Source organism: Xenopus tropicalis, chromosome 7 (genome assembly GCF_000004195.4).
Source record: "Xenopus tropicalis strain Nigerian chromosome 7, UCB_Xtro_10.0, whole genome shotgun sequence".
Classification (NCBI taxonomy): Eukaryota; Metazoa; Chordata; class Amphibia; order Anura; family Pipidae; genus Xenopus; species Xenopus tropicalis.
In genome coordinates, this window is record NC_030683.2 from 89,409,070 (window position 1) to 89,427,080 (window position 18,011).

Sequence of the window (18,011 nt, forward strand, 5' to 3'; positions counted from 1 at the left end):
ACACTGAGCAGATTTTGGCACGGGACTGCATTCTCAAGCCTGCACCAAGGTTGGCGCAATGGGTCTGTGTGCAGGCACATCAATAAGCCTTTTGGAGCAAAGGGGCAGATTCTTGGCCTGCTTTTAACTGCAGGTTGAGAATCCCCCACATGACAGGAGCCGGTGGGATGGCACACGCAGCGGCGCGATTTCGCGCAAATCGCCGAAAAAGCCTCGCGAGGCAACTTCGGCAGTTTGCGCGAAATCGCGCCGCCGCGTGTGCCATCCCACCAACGACTTACATTTTCGACGGTGGGATGGCAGGTGAAGGCAACTCGGAGAGATTAGTCGCCCACGAACAGGGAGTTTTGTCGCGGGCGACTAATCTCCCCGTGTGCCAGAGCCCTAAGAGGCAATCAAGTTAGATTGCTTGTAAACAACACAGGAAATGTGCATCTGTATTAGTAAATAGTACTTTTAGTAGCACAGATAAGCCAGTGAGAAATGTAGACACAGCACACTGGAATGCAATAATACATCTTGTAGAAGTAAACATGAGCTAGGGAGAGCTGATTATGGTGATGGATTTTACTCAGATCCTGGATCTCAAATCAATGAGCCCACTATGGACCACTACGGTAGCTATTTAATCTGTCACAAGATCTCTGTATTACCTGGCTGCACGCAGGTACATCAGCAGGTCACAGTCGTTACTACCCGGCATCCACACCAACTCTTCATGCTGAGTAATGGCATCACGATCTGGTGATGGAAAAGGCTGCAAATCAGGGAGCTTGGCCTGTGAAAAACAAACAGTCAATTAAGCCAGTTCAAAATGAGCAAGCTCAAGGTTATCTGTGGCTAAAATACAGCAATAATCCTTCTGTTGATAGGATACAGGAAGAAGCCTGTAACATATCTGTAACCATTTTTTCAACACAATCTAAAATCACAGTGCAATGTTACACATGTATCTCTTCAATCTACATAAAAGGACAGGGTTAAATGGCCAAACAAAGTCTCTATTGGGCAAAATACAAACGTTAATTTGAAGAAAGGTAAGGTTTTAATTCTTGCCCAATTCATGCAGACCTCAAATTTTCTCTCCTCAAGCTTGGGGGCAAAGCTACATGCTTTAGGTTCTCCGTTTCTCAAACGAAAGCCACCAAATTTTACAAAGTTAGAAATGTGGAAACAGACACAGCTTGAGGGATAAGATGCTTTCATTAAACAGATATTTCTCTGTGTCAGGAGACCTAATTAGAAGCTTTAGTCATCGGCAGTTATATTAGCAGCGAGGATGGAGAGCACTTCATGAGGAACAGCTCCCAGCCTCTGCAATTACTTCTTATGGATGCAATACAAATCATACTTAAAAAGGCAATATTTATCTGGAACCAGCCAATTACGAGTCAGAGGTGCAGGTGCCTTTGGCAATGATTTAACGCCTACATTTAATAGAAGACTTTCTGTATGATATTGTTTAATGATGATCCAGAAAATCTATAAATATTGCTTGTGATAATATATAATAGTACTAGATACTACTAAAGCCATTAGTTAGTACAGATACAAATTTATTCTAAAATAAACATGGTGCAAAACATTGCTACCATTAAAGTCCTTACACTATAAACTTATCTCAAAGGAAAAAGAAAGTCAAAGTCACTTGCCAAAATGTTAGGCACCCCCAAGTGACTTTAACCGCCTACCTTTTACCCCGGGCTGGTGCCCCTGTTCGGAGAGAACAGCACCAGCCCGGGGTAGCTGCCTGTGCTTCCCCCTTTGCGATTCGCTGCGCGCGCATGAGCAGCAGAGTGAGAAGCCGAACTTAAACATTAAAGTCGGCTTTTTCGCTCTACTGTGCATGCCCGGCCACCGGCAGTTTAGAAAGCGGAAGGAGGAAGCGATCCGATTCGGCAGCTAATCTGCCCGTGTATGGGCACTCCCGACAGGCCTGCCCGACAGAGATCTGGCCTGAAATCGGGCAGATCTCGATCGGGCAGGTTAGAAAATCTGGTCGGATCGGGGACCGCATCGGCTGGTTGATGCGGTCCCCGAACCGACTTTGCCATTGCCCGTTGTTGTAATTCGACCGTTTGGCCCCAGGGCCAAACGATCGTATTACCCTGGATTCTCCCAATATCACCCACCCGTAGGTGGGGGATATCGGGAGAAGATCCGCTCGCTTGGCGACATCGCCAAGCGAGCGGATCTTATAGTGTATGGGGACCTTAAGACTAATCACGTGTTTATTTCAATACGGCTTGTAACCTATGTAACCAGGGGTCATATTTAGAAGCACTTGTGAATAGTGCTGTCAAAATATTAACAGTGAGTTGGGTTTATTTATCAACACCAGGCAAACTACCTTTTGGTTTTCAGTTTAACCTGTAGACGGTTAAAGGGGGGGGGGGGGGGGGAAACACTCACTGATTGGTTGCTATGTGTTACTTGCTCAGGTGCAAATTTGGCCAGAATAAATGAGCCTCTTTGCATATAAAAAGAGCAGAAGCAGACAAAGTAAAAAAAAAAACAAAAAAAACTTTTGTAGCAACTGGTGCTAGCAAGTTAATATTTCCTCCCTTAAATTCAATGGATTTAAAAAAAGAAAAAGAAAAAGAAAAGACTATTAATGTGTATGGTTTAGGTGTACAGGAGATGGGGCAGGCTAGATGCCAAAATTAAATATGTATTTGGTTGTGGTATTAGAATTATGTTCAATTTTGTTGTAAAAGTAAATGCACCCATGTGCACATTATGTGGTTACCAGTATTTAGCAAATAGCTGGACAGGTGAAAAGAAATTGTTCACAAAAGGTAGTGGATGAACGGCATCTTCTTGCCTGTCACAAGACTATTTTTAGCATTCAATTGAGTTTCACATAACTATTAAATATTAAAGTTTAAAAGTCAAAAGGTTTGTACCTGATGGCTGGGTCCAACTCTTATTTCACCCTGGGTGCTGTTAAGCCTCCTGCAAAAAAAAAAAAAAGATTTAAGTTAAGTTAATATTTGGTTGAGTAAAAAAGAGAACGGAAAAGCTTTGTGGCCCTAGGGGGAGGACAATTGGACACAAATCTCAGAAGAAGCAACATGTTAGAAAGTACTCAAATACTAGAACATAAGTATTATAATGTTACCACCTAGAATGTAAAAATACAAACAGAACATACAGACATCCAACTCAAGGGCCTCCACTTTCACATATAGGGTAAATGTGTACTACACCAATAGCGCTATTGGTACAATTCTTGCAGGAGAATAACCCCCTCATTAACAAGCAGAATAAATAGTATGATAGTCTATATAGCTCTGAGCATTTAAATATCAAAAAGCTAAATGCTGTAATGTATATATATATATATATATATATATATATAGGTTTGTCCCTGAGGAAGAGCACAGATTGTGCTCGAAACGTTGGAATTTTTTCAATAAAACCACTTTTTCTTTTGTATCAAGTCCCTGTGTGTGCGGCACTCTACTATATTTTTGTTTTTTGACCTGCACCAAGGGCATTTGGACTTGTATAGGGTGTGCTCCTCCCTGTATACTATATATATATATATATATATATATATATATATATATATATATATATATATATATATATATATATATATATATATATATATATATATATATATATAAGCACAGAGGATGCCATGAGCGCCCGTTTCAGTACACTGGAATTGCCTGCGATTTGCAGTGATTATTATGGAAAACTGGCATTAGGATAATAGTAGGATTAGGACACAATTCTGGCCCACTCTGCCTTTACCTTACTGGCTAACTTAAGGAATAGTTCAGTTTATGTAATATCTAAGATAAGCTTTTTCCCAACGAATTTCTAAATTTTGCAGTATTAACCTATCTTTCTCCACTGAAAAGTTTAATTGCACATCAGCTATACCGGACATAAAAGATTACACTTGTTTATGGATTCTATGCTCTGCCTTGAGATTCCTGAGCAGCCACTGTAGATTTCATTCCCCATGGTCTCACAATATCACTGTGCCAATACATTTATCTGCAGAAGACAGTCACATGTATATATCCTGCAAGAGTTCCTCAACTGTCCACTTTTAACCATGTGCTCACATCCAACTGACTGACAGTAGAAGGAGTTAATTCCACACTCCCATACACCATCATCCCTGCTTTAAAAAAAAGGCACAAAAGGAAAGTGATCTATCAAAGCAGTTACCATAGAAACAACGTAATATTTCGGACCTCTTCAGCTGCGGCGAATTACATAAAATGACAAGATCTTCCCTTTGAAAAAAAGCTGGTTACTATGGAAACGCGCTGCTCATTGAGGTAAACAGGCACTGGACAGGGAGGCTAGAAAAGCGAATGTGAAATGGCAGGGAAGGAGAAAGGAAGATATTCTGATATTGCCATTAAAACACAAAGGGAGTTGAACAGCATCTCCTTTTCCACCATGAATACCTAATACAGTTAAAGAGCCTTTTAATTCAATTTCTTTAATATTTGTCCCCCTAAATATTCAATGCCTCTAAGAAAAACAAGTATGAAAAACCAGAACACTACTATTGGCCAATCTACTGTCACGTGATTTATATTCTTCCAACAAAATAACTGCAACCTGATTGGTCTCTAGGAGACAAGCCTCTTACTTATCCAGCATTTGATTCAAGGCTTATAACATTAATTCACTGATATAATCCTATTCATTTTAAAATACCAGACACAAACATCAATATAAAGAGAAAATAAATGCCAGTTATAAAAAAAAAATAAAGTACCACAATTTGCGTAAAATTTGTGCTTGTTCGCCACACCAAGGTACGTCATATTACCCCTAGTCCTACACTGCCTATAGCGGTACTCAGTTTTATAGTGCATTTAAAAATCACAGCAACCATTTACACTAATGTGTAGCAAAGTATGGTCCACCAACTGCCAGTGAAGAACCACGGGCACTTCAGGACCTGCTCAACTGGAGCAGCGTCCCAATGCCAACCCCACCAAATCCAAATTTTATCTGCTTATTGCCAGAACTCGCTGATATTTTATAGTGAGGGGAAAAAAAAAAAAAAGGACTGTGGGGCAGATAACTGATAGAACCATGTAACAAATCCACTTGAATTCTGTCCAGGATTTGGATCAATTTCAGCGGAATCGGTAAAATTCTGAGTTCTGCAAGTTTATATCTACTCCCTGTGCTATCATGGGTTTCCTATGGATACTACCAGTCTAAAATCATACAGGAAGGTAAATTTGCTCCAATGAAAACAGACCACAGCGTGTGACTGTGATAGCAACTTAAGACTGTAAGAAACCACTGGGGTAGGAACTGGTAGGAATAATGGACAACCTCTATAAAGCGCTGCATAAAATGTGTCGTCGCTATATAAATAACAGATGATATTATTAAGGCTTCAGCCCAGCTGATTATAAATCAGTAAATGAATATGTTCTACACAAACAAAGGCTTCAAGTTTTCCCCTTTATATGTAACAGCTAACATCAGACTAAATGACAATATGAAATGGTCTGAAATATTTTCAAGGCTGTAATTACAGATCTAACAAATGAGCAACTCAAGGCTATAGTAGTTTTCACGAAAGGAAAACTACTATCCAGCTTCCAGATATTGAGATTCAGTGTATTTGTACTAGATAGTGGGACCCCTTACCTGCAGACCTATTATTCAGAAATGACAGGAAGGCTATGTGTCGAGACTATTTTAAACAAATAATAACATTTTTTCAAAATTAGTAATAAAACAGTATCTTGTACTTGGGTCCTAACTAAGCCACATATATATATATATATATATATATATAGGCATGTAGAACACTGAACACTCATGGGACTTAAATTATGTGCAAAAATGTAATGGTGTAAGTCGACGTTTCAGTCCTACACAGTGGACCATTATCAAGATGGGCGAGTGTGCTGCCTTTCAAACTTTGTGTGTGTGTTAAAACTATTGTTTAAATATTAGACAAGCTAAAAGGAGCTCTAAATTACAGAAAGACCCCCTTTATCCAATGAAGCACAGGATTTAATGGCAGGTAAGGAAAACAAATAAGCTAAATAAGTAACATGGTACCTGACTAGCAACATGGAGCCACATTGGACCTTACTGGCAGCACACAGTCACAGCTGATAGAATTTCTACGCATAGAGCAATAGGGGTGCAATTGCCAGACTGACTCAGCAGAAGCTGCTGTATGCCACACATTCTTTACTACATACAATATGACTTTTAGTAAAAAGTATAACAATATTGTTCTGAGTTATAGGTGCACCAAAGGGTAATGGGGATCATTCAACTGTGTGGGAATGAGTTAGCCAAGGGTCAGTAAGAAAATGACACAAATGCCCTAATTAGCAGTCTGTTTTAACAGCAAAGATGAAGTTCTGGCACTAAGACAAAGTTCTGATTTACCGACGACTGTAATTGGAACTTGGTATTATTATACTCTGCTATAAAATAGAAGAAAAAAAAAAACCCGACAGGTGTGGGATCTAAAAGACAGGCAATTTTTCATAAAATCCTTAGGTAAATATTTATGTTTTAAATGATTTCCTTTTTCTCTATAATACAGTTCCTGGTAGCTAAGCTAGAATAGGTCCATTCTGGTGGCAAAATAATTCTATAGGGTTTTTACAGTTTTAAGGAAAGTGCTCCAAATTCTGGAGCATGCACTCAAAATAAAAGATGTGATACATGTACACAGAAATACTTGCATTTATTCCACATATTTATCTCAAGAAGCAACTTTACTGCACTCAGCTGTTTACTTAGAGGAATATTTTTTTGTCATTCTGATACTTAAAAAAACAAAAACAAAATCATAATCTTTAGAAGGACACAAAACCAAAATGAAAAAGAGGTAGCCCAGAGATACTTGTATATTAATATTATCATGTATGATAACATTTTATACTCTGCGGCACAAGACAGGGCACTCAAGTCTTGCAAACTACATTTCCCAGCATGCTTAACCAGCATAGAACTTAATGCATAAATGTTAATACTACAGATATGACATTTTCCTATTTATATATGCTTCTGACATCTTGAAGGAGCACACTGTTTAAACATCATCCCTTAACAGAGACAGATACTTTAACTTATAAACATAATTATGAATTAAACAGTGTAATGAAAAATTATATATATATATATATATATATATTATATATATATTCTTTCTCAAAAACAAAAATATGCTATGCAATAAATTGCACAGCTTGAGGATTGGAGTTATTACTTAATTCAGGAAATATAATCTCCATTTATAAATAAGCAAATTTAGTTGTGATAATGCCCTGGGATATATGGAGGAGAAATGGCCACTAACGAACATAGAGTCACAGAGTTTAAGAGCAGTTATGGGACACTGTTGCCTGTGGAATGGCTCGTTTCCATTACATTATCAGAGTAACTCACATCATTAGCCCCGGGGACGTAGACTTCTCAATCAAAACAAAAGTTCCACCCACAGCACTAAGCAGCCAATGGCTTCCCAACTCCAGCCTCCTGAAAACATTATCTAAACAGTCACTGCAGGCCCAAAACATTAAGCCAAGGAGCCACATCAGTAGCCGTGTTGGCTTTAGAAGACACCAGGCTGACTTTCGGACAAACACATTTTATTAAGTTGAGTGAAGAGTAAGAGCCCCAGGCAAGTAGGTCCCAGCTCAGGCCCCTGATAGCAGTGCGAGGGGTTACCACACAGCGTTACAGGGAGCAATAGAGTGAGAAAAGAGCGCAGAGAGCAGAGCACAGAAATGCAAGCATACCTGACTGTGCTCCGTGCTGCTGCTGCTGCTGAAAGGTAAGCATGCATTACACGGCTCACGGCTTTGCATCGACATGCAATAGTAATGTAACAGGAGGAATATCTAGTCCATGGGTAAATATGTCACGAGCTAGCAGAAGCAGCAGTGCGGGAGGCCAGATGTCAGTTCCTACCTGCAGGGGCTGAAGAGGTCATCCATCACTAGCACAGACGCTGCTGGCTCTGCCTGGATCCCTCAGCCTGCAGTTCCTGCTCTAAACTCTCCCCTTTTCTTACTCTAACTACTCAAAATGGTGGCACATGCAGTCAGAAACCTCAGAGAGCTTTCACTGAGCTTGTGCTATGACCTCAGCCTCCACGCACAGCGCTGAAAACTTCCCCCCTCAGACTAAAGGTACTGAGCATGTGCTGTGACCCCCTCCTGCTTATTTCTCATCCACTCCCCCCACCCCCTCCTTCCTCGTCTTAGCCACAGACCTTCCTACAACGCAATCAATCTCAACCCTGCTGTTTCCGTAAATAAAGCAGAGTACACAGCCTGTGCTAGCACCTCGCTAGCTCTGGCATACTAAGCTTGTGTGCAGGAAAGAGCAGGGGCCCCAGCCAGGGATTCTCTGAGCAACGATGCCTCAGGCTGCCACTGCTGCAGCCTACTGAGACTTAAATTCCAATAGCAGCGACACAGGCAGATGAACACGGCTCTGGCGCTCACACTGTGGCAAACACACTGGCACAAGCGGCAGGCAATCAGCTGGGATCCCAGCCTGATAACTTCCCCGCCTCATACTCCTTGTTAATAAGCCACGGAAATAAGGCACAGCAGGGATCCACATTACCAAAAGCGCTTAAGTATTATGGAAATAAGGCATCTTTTCCAGTCTGTTAACAAAAGTCACCCTGTATACAGCCATACAATCCAGAAAAGAAACTTTATCCATAGTGTCTCTCTTCCGTGTGATGCAAGTGCTCTTGTGCATAATACATTATATATATATATATATATATATATATATATATATATATATTCACACTATATAATACATGTAACTTTGTAAAGCGATACAGAAGTATCAATGTACAAAGTATTTATCTATTTGTTGACACATTGACTAAAGGTAATAAAAGCCAGTTTTCCAGCTTTTTGAAATTTAAAGGGCATAAATGCTAGACCAGCAAGCATCCTTTTATCTAAGCGGGATGGGTGCTTAGCAGGTAAATGGTGCAGGGGAAACATTTCTTGGTGGACACAGTGCAGGCTGAATGTGAGACCTGTTGCAGACTGGTCTTGCTCGGATTGCTGCAGCCTGGTACAGCATTGGACGCAAACTGCATGGCACCAAGCAGACACTTCCAATGAAATGTACATACCTTGGCACCAGCCACTTGTCAGATACAGAAGCAAATGAGCAGGTAGCTGCCCAGCCATTAATATCCTGTGGTCAAACTCTTAAAGGGATACTGTCATGATTTTTATGGTATATTTTTTTATTTCTAAATGACACTGTTTACATAGCAAATAATTCACTCTACCATTTAAAATTTTATTCTTGAACCAACAAATGTATTTTTTTAGTTGTAATGTAGGTATGTAGGCAGCCATCTTAGTGCATTTTGCCTGATTATGAGCTTTCAGAAGGAGCCAGCGCTACACATTAGAACTGCTTTCAGGTAACCTATTGTTTCTCCTACTCCCATGTAACTGGAAGAGTCGCAAGCCGGACTTCTATTACTATTGAGTGCTATTCTGATCTACTAGGAGCTGCTATCTTGCTCCCTTCCCATTATTCTGATGATCAGCTGCTTGCATCTTAGCAGTAAAATGTGACTAAAAAATTAATCAGAGCATAGGTCACATGGATGTGGCACCCTGGGAAATGAAGAACATTGCTAAACCCTTGTGAAATTTTAAAATTAAATATAAAAAAAACCTGTTTTTGAAAAACTGATTTGAATTCAGGATTCTGCTGGAGAAGCTCAATTAACTGATGTGTTTTGAAATAAAACATGTTTTCCCATGACAGTATTTAAAAACTGTTAACTCAGTTTACAATCACTAATACCATACGATCAAATGTTTAATATGAGCTTTACAAAAATGCATTTTGACTTGATAAAGTCTTTTTAACCACATTGTTTACCAGTTTTTATTGCTTATCAAACAACATATAACTGTTTTGGTGGTGTCAAACTGATGGCCTTTGGCTTTTTCTAACAGCAGGGTTATGTAAAATGGGCAAAAAGGGGCGGTTCACCTTCAGGTTAACTTTAAGTATGTTAAAGAATGGCCTCTTCTTAGCAAAATTGGTCTAATTGCCCAATTGGTAATTGGACTGCTTAAAATAAAAACACAACATTCAAAACACCAGTAATTGCCCGTTGTGCAACTATAACAGTATAACAGAACAGTTTTTTATGCAGCACATCATCATGACTTCACATACTGATTCCCAATATAGAACATGTATGCAACATACAGATGCAGCACAGCATGAAGCCTAAGGGCTAGGCCATAAACTTGATGGCTGTGGAGCAACTGAAGTATTCTGCCAATCCAACAACTTGGCAACAGGTGTCTTGATGTGACACCAGGAATTTTTTTGGGCACCAGACAAGTTTATAAACCGTTAAATGATTAGCAAATCTTGAAGTCACCTACACAGAAAATGCAATTTCTAGACAGTAGATCTTATATGCATATATTTCTAGGTCATAGATAAGTTAATCAAACCCAAAGTGCAGAATACTTGTTTGATCTTCAACCTCCAGGTTACATTATACAACTGCTAATGAGCACACATTTTTGAATTACATACACAGCTTGCTATATATTTTTCCTTGTAATATACCTGTAAGGAAAAAAGCTGGAAGATAAACCTTAATCAGTAGAAAATCTACACAGGCTAGTCACCGCAACTTTTTAAAAAGTCACAGCGACTAATCGCATGGTGTGTCTTTGCCCTAAAACAGACTAGACTTAAAGGTCACAAGTAATCCAAAAACGGCTTGCACGCCAAACGATAGTTAAAATCCTTTATTCCAAGAACGATAGTTAAAATCCTTTACTCCAAAGAAAACATCAGCATTAACCGCCTGGCGCCTATGATTACGTCCCTTGTGGAAGAAATGCGGCAGGCTGTTTTAAATGGTTGATTTGGAACAAAGGATTTCAACTATCGTCCATTGTGCAAGCCATTTATGGATTAAGGTTATGACTTCTCCCCAGCTATGGGTTTGGGCCATTGGCACCCAGAGCACTACAAAAATCCAGTGAGTTACTGCTGAATTTAAATTGCTTTGAAGTTTGGAGGTTCTAAATTATGCTTCTCCATTGGCGTGGCCCTCTAATTGCAACTAAATTATCCCCTTTGAGTGCTAGACCCGGGCTATGAACACCCAGATCCAGAAATACCAGGATTAAGTTTGAATTAACTTCGGCTGAGCCACACTATTATTATTATTATTAACATTTATTTATAAAGCGCCAACATATTCCACAGTGCTTTACAATAAGTATAGGTGAATATTGTGGACTTAAAGGGATACTGACACTAAAAAAAATGTATCTTCAAAATATTAATATATTAAAGGTTACCTATAGGTCATGTTGATTGGTAATTGTTACTTGAAGTTCCTAAACCTGACTGTTGCCAACCTGACTGTTCCTTCTCAACCTGGCAGTTATGGCTTCTATTGCTAACGAACTACTGCTGCACAAATATGGCAGCCACCTCATACATGGGGGATCAGATAAGTTATGTAAAAGAATCTGGCAAATACATTTAGGGCTCTGGCACACGGGGAGATTAGTCGCCCGCGACAAATCTCTCTGTTCGCGGGCGACTAATCTCCCTGAAAATGCCATCCCACCGGCGAAAATGTAAATCGTGGTGGGGTGGCATACGCGATAGCTATTTCAGTGAAATCGCGGAAGTTGCCTTGAGCGAAAACTTCCAGAGTTGGCCAGAGCCCTTAAAAGGACAATGAAATGTTAGTAATGAATCCCTCCTATTCTAAAGCCATCTTATGTTAGCACTCATGGGCAGAGTTAATCCAGTGTCCCTGGTGTCCTGTAGTAGAAAACGCGCCCTCATCAGAAACCAAGTTAAGAAGTCGAGGGACATCACTAAAATTTTTGATTCTTCCAACCCACTGCTGCTGGCAGCCTAGAGTCATATTGGGTGCATTTTCATATCTCTGCGCATGCTTGAAATCTGAAGAGCTTTTCTTTGAAATGACGCGCTTCTGGAATCAGGGGAAGGGAATTTTTGCGCATGCGAATTAGTGATTAATAGTAGTTGGGAGGAGCACTAAGTACTAAGTTTAGCAAGATGGCGGCAGCATTTTCACTGACTGCATGGGAGTTTGGGACATAGATAGCTACCTGACAAAACTAGTAGGAGAGCTGAAAACATAGCAATTGAGCACTATTATATTTGGACTATACAAGAGAAAAGTGGTTTGGCTTTTGTCCTTCTTTATGGCAAATTTATAGTTAGCATGCAAAGGCAATGTTATGATGTATAAAAGATGTCATTTCTGGGAACTTTCTTTACACAGCTCAGTGTTTTTTCTTCCTGTTTGGCTCCTGACCTTCTGAACAGCTGAAATATGGGGAGACTTAAGGGCACTATTGAGACAACTGAAGGTATGCCTGCAGCTTGAGATTAACTCTTTATTAGCCTTTCCTTCTCCTTTAAGGAGAACATACAAACCCAATGTAGTGAATGCTACACAGGATTTCTATTACACAACGTTACAATAAAACCAGGACTGGTGATCCCATTCCATAGAAAAGCAGTAGAATTGTTGCTCTCTACCAGTAAAGGCCAGTTTCCAGCTGGCCTTGCATACAGTCTATTACATGCATTCATACAAAATCTCCAGGTATGAAAATGCTGTGCAAGAACAAAGATTTTTAACATTTCAAGCAATACACCCAAAAATCAACATACGTGTATACCAGCGCATTATGCTTTAGGTAAACATCAGCTTAACAGCTAGAATAAACTTCCATTAGCAGTATCAAATGTTAACAATTTAAGAATCAAAATAGTAACACAAAGGCAGAAAAGTTAAATTATCTATATTCTTATATCTGGTCCAGCTTCTCTACTTGAGAAATGGCATACTGGGCCAAAAAGGTATATAAATCATTTATTTGTGAGAGGATAATCTGCAAAAAGGTACTATCTTTGACTCTTTATTAGTAAGAGATGAGGGGTACGAGAGTAGTAGCACACTGAACATTACTATGAAGAAGTATTTGGTACAGGACTTGCTCTTCTGACATTTGCCATTCTGGACATTTGCCTCTATCCAGCCTGAAATAAGGTTGCGGCACAGTTAGTGTGAATCACTAAATTGTAACACTTGGGAATGCAATCTTAGTTTACTGTCAAAGGCTTTTCAGTATCATATACATTACAGATATGTCAGTAAAACTAACAAAAAATAGTTCTGTGCACTGCCCACATATGATTTTTAAGGATTCTAAACAAAGCAAAAGTCCAAAAAATTTGGAATTTTAAGTAAAGTCTGGTGCAAAATCTTAATTGTGATGTACCCCAGTCCCTAAGAAAAAAAAGTCAAATAATTTAAATTATAGCTAAAAAAAAAAAACATCTGAAGATCTTTAGTGTACAGGGCAAAATACTCTCAAAAATAGGTTCATTAGAGAGTTAAAATGCTAATGGTGATATTATAAGTTAACCATGCTAAACATATTTGTGGTGAAATAAGCAAGCAAGTACTGAGATCTGCACAATGCTTTTTGAGAGCAAAGAAATTAATTCAAAGAAAAACTGCTACCCCCAAGTGGCGAAAACCTGCATAAGCAATTTGGAAAAAAATAAACTTTCAGGAATACACATACATGTATGGGATTTATTAACCAGAATGCTTAGGTCTACAGTGTAAGAGATCTTTCTATATGGAATGAAATACCAGAACACCATACTATAAATTAAATTATTTAATAATAAAGCCAGAAGGATTGTTTTGCCACCCACGTGTATTTATGCAGCTTTGTTACTATCAAGTATAAGGTTTTTTATTTTTTTTTTATCACTAGGAAAAAGGAAATGAGCCACAGAATAAGAACTGTTTGCATAAAGAGGCCTCTATGGAAAATGGTATTAGGGCTGTGAAACACCGGGAGATTAGTCTCACCGTGACTAATCTCCCCGCAATGCCATCCCACCGGCTAGAATGTAAATCGGCGGTGGGATGGCATATGTGGTGTCGTGTTTTCCGAAGTTTCCTCTTAAGGCAACTTCGGCAAATCGCAGCGCCGCATACGCCATCCCACCAGCGATTTACATCCCATTTACAAGGGAGATTTGTTGCAGCACAACTAATCGCCGCGTGTCAAAGCCCTTACCATTACCATCTTTAGGGCTACTTGGTTAACAGATCCCATACCTGTAGTAGATTTACACCACTGAAGAGAGTTTGTGCTTTTGCTATAATTTCTGGTATCTTGGGGTGATTATTTATTTACTGGCACACATCTTAGACTTCAATGAGGTTCTGGTCCATCACAGGGACTAAGATGCAAATGTCTAAACAGGCAGGATAGAAACTGACCATATACTGGCAACTGCATCTCAGTGCAGTGTATGTTTGTCAGTTGTACGGGAATTTAAGAGCACTGTGGCATGACAAAGCTCTTGCTTTCTGCCCCACAGTCAAGGCTTATAAAAAGAGGCACGCTTACCTTGTCTCTGGATTGTAGCCCAGAATGTAGAAGAATGAATCTATCCTGGCTTTAAACTCCCGAGCAGCGAATATATCCGAGAAGTGGGAGATGTGGCACTTCCCCCTGCCAAGAAAGATTAGAAAATCATTAGCAACTCATTGGAAGCTAGGATTTTATTCTTTACAAATACATCAGTGGAATAAACTCTATCCCTCTTGCCCAGTTCACTCCATTTATCAAGTTTACTTGCAAGGAATTACGATTCCTTACTTTACCATATCTTTTATTCTGCAATATTCAAGGTTTTACTGTGCAAGCAGATACTGGGGTTTCTTAAAGAGGAATTCACCTTACCATGGAGTTTTATCAGTTGCTCAGTTTAATATAAAAGTAAATTGATACACATAATATCAAACAATATTAGCATATTTTCAATATTCTGCATGAAAGTATCTGTGGTCTGTACATGATATTTCAAAAGTCAGGGGTATCCTTTTCCAGTATCTATGCCGTGTCATATAATGAACGGGCCTATAACCTCGACTCTTGCTACTTAACTTTTAATTGAATAACCCTGCAGTTAGCTAAATATGTACATAGCAGCACTTATAACCCATTGTAATTCATATGGAAGGGCTTTCTGCAAATGAAAGTTTCTTTAATGCATAATGCATCTTCTGTTTTAAATGGTGGGGTTCTTTCATTGCTTTATTAGAGTCAGGTTCATGAATATGGAATTAATGTGCCTCATCTGAATAACCTATAAATTGATATTATGGTTAGGGCATTATATTGCTAATGACAGATGAGTACCTCGGTAATGGTCATGACTGACAGCACATCTTGTCTGCCTGCTTGAATCTATTGCAAACATGCCTGAAAAGCTTACGGAAGGAATACACAATCAATGTTTCATGCTTATATTTCCCTACTTTGGCTGTATAAAAGCCCTAGGTATATCAGCTACTGCTATGTGAGAATTGTACTATCCACATCTAGAAAAGTCATTTTGTTTATATAGGTCAATTTATCTTCTATAACTTATTTGACACACTGTTTGCTATTGGTCAAGGGGGTGGAAGTGGGTGACCTGCATGGCTACCAGAGGGCACCAAGGCTTGCAAAACTATATATAGTATAACAGGAGATCATACCCGATGTACTGAATATGTAATGTAACAAAGGTGATGGGAGCTGTGCAGCTCTACAGCCTTCTGACTCTGGATAAGAAAACCACACATATTATGTTCTAATTATCTAATTATAATGTTTTGTGCATAAGCCTGTGGGGCTTGATTACTAACCGTGGAAAAACTAGCACCAGTACAGTTACCCTTAGCAACCAAATAGTTCCATTTTAATTAACTTGCAATACACTTATCAAAGCTGATTGACTGCCACTGATAAGGAAGTGAGTGTGTCTTTTGGTTAAAATCTTCTATTTCATTGAATAAATGTGGAAGGGCATTTCTAGAGGAATACAATATTTTAAAAGTGAGATTGCTGTAAAGTGTTCTGTTTTGTCACAAGTGGCGTTTTTCTCTGCTGATAGAGAAACACCACTACCACACTCAGTCTGGCAGCAGATTGTGTGGGCACACAGAGGATTTTAGCCCAAAAAGTTGTGTGTTTGGGCTAAAATCAACCCTGGTGCAGTACTGTTACTTCTGACTAGTGCCAATTGCATTTGTAAATAAATGCTTTTGCCCTTAAATCCAAGGGGTAAATCAAACTCCCATTCCCTGCCATGCCTTGTTCAATATAATACACTTTTTGCTAAGTCTATGTCTATACCGTTACAAATGACCTTTAACAAACTACAACAACAGAACCCTAAAAACCGCGCACAGTTTTTCCTGGAGCTGGGAACAATTTTACTATGGAAAGTACAATACTATTGGCTGGCATTCTTTATAGTAAGTTGTGTCTCATAAAAATGCAGTTCGTTTAAAGGAGAAGGAAAGTCTAAGTCACTTGGGGGTGCCAAAATGTTAGTCACCCCCAAGTGACTTAAATCGCTTACCTTTTACCCCGGGCTGGTGCCCCTGTACGGAGAGAACAGCACCAGCCTGGGTAGCAGCGATCGCTCCCTTCTTCCTCGTTCACTGCACGCACATGCGCAGTAGAGTGAAAAGCCGAACTTTGAACAGAGAAGTCGGCTTCTCACTCTATTGCGCAAGCTGCTGTCCCGGACAATTGGCAGCAGCGGGAGAAGGAAGGAGGAAGTGCTCTCGACAGGTACCCCTGGCTGGTGCTGTTTTCTCCTAACAGGGGCACCAGCCCGGGGTACAAGGTAAGCGATTTAAGTCACTTGGGGTGCCTAACATTTTGGCACCCCCAAGTGACTTTGTATTCAGCTTGCTTGTATGCTTTGTAACACAATGGATTTAAAGGACAAGGAAAGTCTAAGTCACTTGGGGGTGCCAAAATGTTAGGCACCCCCAAGTGACTTAAATCACTTACCTTGTACCCCGGGCTGGTGCTGTTTTCTCCTAACAGGGGCACCAGCCCGGGGTACAAGGTAAGCGATTTAAGTCACTTGCTGAATACAGAGATGCTCAAACAAGCAATTCCCACAAGCCTACTGGGCTGTCAATTGCTTCCTATCTGAAATCATAGCATCCATATCCTTCTTAAAAGTGCCACACTGCTTAAAGGAGAACTAAAGCTTAACACATCACATTTTATCCTTGGGTCTTTCTGTACCAGGGTATGTGTCGGCAGTGAGACCCGAAGCTTCTACGTTTGAACAGAAGATGGCGCCCAGGTACGCAGCTGCACTGCTCTGCATTTTTAGGTTGGGGTTTGCGACACAGGCAGTTTTTTTACGTTACAGAGTTGCAATAAGGGAGAGGTAATGGGGGCCGAATTCAGAGTCACATTACTTGGCAGCAGCATAGGAGACCAGTGCATTATGTATCTGAATAAATGAACAATTAAGCCTTGTAGAGTCCGCTTCTGTGACAACTTTGCTTTCTGCTAATTTTTTGTTAATTACCAACAACCCCTAAGCTTAGTTTGTCTACTGCAGCCCAGAGCACACTGAGCATGTGCAGTGCCATTTGGATGCAAAAGCCTAACAAGATCCAAGATGGTGGAATTCCTGTGGACAAATTGGACAGCATAGAACATTACTGGTATAGAGTAACTGGAACTATGAGCTCAGCACACAAAATACAACATTACTTGAGATATTTTGTAGGCTTTAGTAAAAAAAAAAAAAACAAAAAAAATATAGTAAGTTTCTGCTCCCAATTATATCAGCCAATTCTGATTAATTCATTATCTGATTATTCTCAGCAAGTAATACCAAATCTGCTCTGAAGTGATAATGTTGTCTGTATGACAGCAACCTGAGCTGATCAAGTGAATTATAAAACTGTTATATAATATATGTTTGTGTGTATAAACAATTATTACACAACTTTTACATGTAGGCCAGTTGAATTAATGGGAAAAAGTTGATGAATGCTTTTATACAACAGTTTATGCATTTTTTTAAAAGCTATGATTGTTTGATAACATTACAAGTATGGGTCTGACTTTAATCAT

At 39.6% G+C, this 18,011-nt stretch overlaps 1 protein-coding gene across 13 annotated transcripts in view; it reads right to left on the reverse strand.

Moving 5' to 3' along the window:
* The window catches only part of rere (arginine-glutamic acid dipeptide repeats), a 210,101-nt gene that overhangs the window by 31,798 nt on the left and 160,292 nt on the right, over positions 1-18,011 (reverse strand). For 12 of the 13 annotated variants that reach the window (XM_031905585.1, XM_002936381.5, XM_004916132.4 and 9 more), the window contains 3 exons: positions 14,478-14,582; positions 2,907-2,955; positions 654-778 (listed from right to left, as the gene is read on the reverse strand). In XM_031905585.1, coding sequence (XP_031761445.1) covers positions 654-778; positions 2,907-2,955; positions 14,478-14,582 — 279 coding nt within the window. Of the gene's footprint in view, positions 1-653; positions 779-2,906; positions 2,956-7,935; positions 8,111-14,477; positions 14,583-18,011 lie in introns of those variants that run through there. The other variant, XM_004916140.1, reaches the window with a different exon arrangement.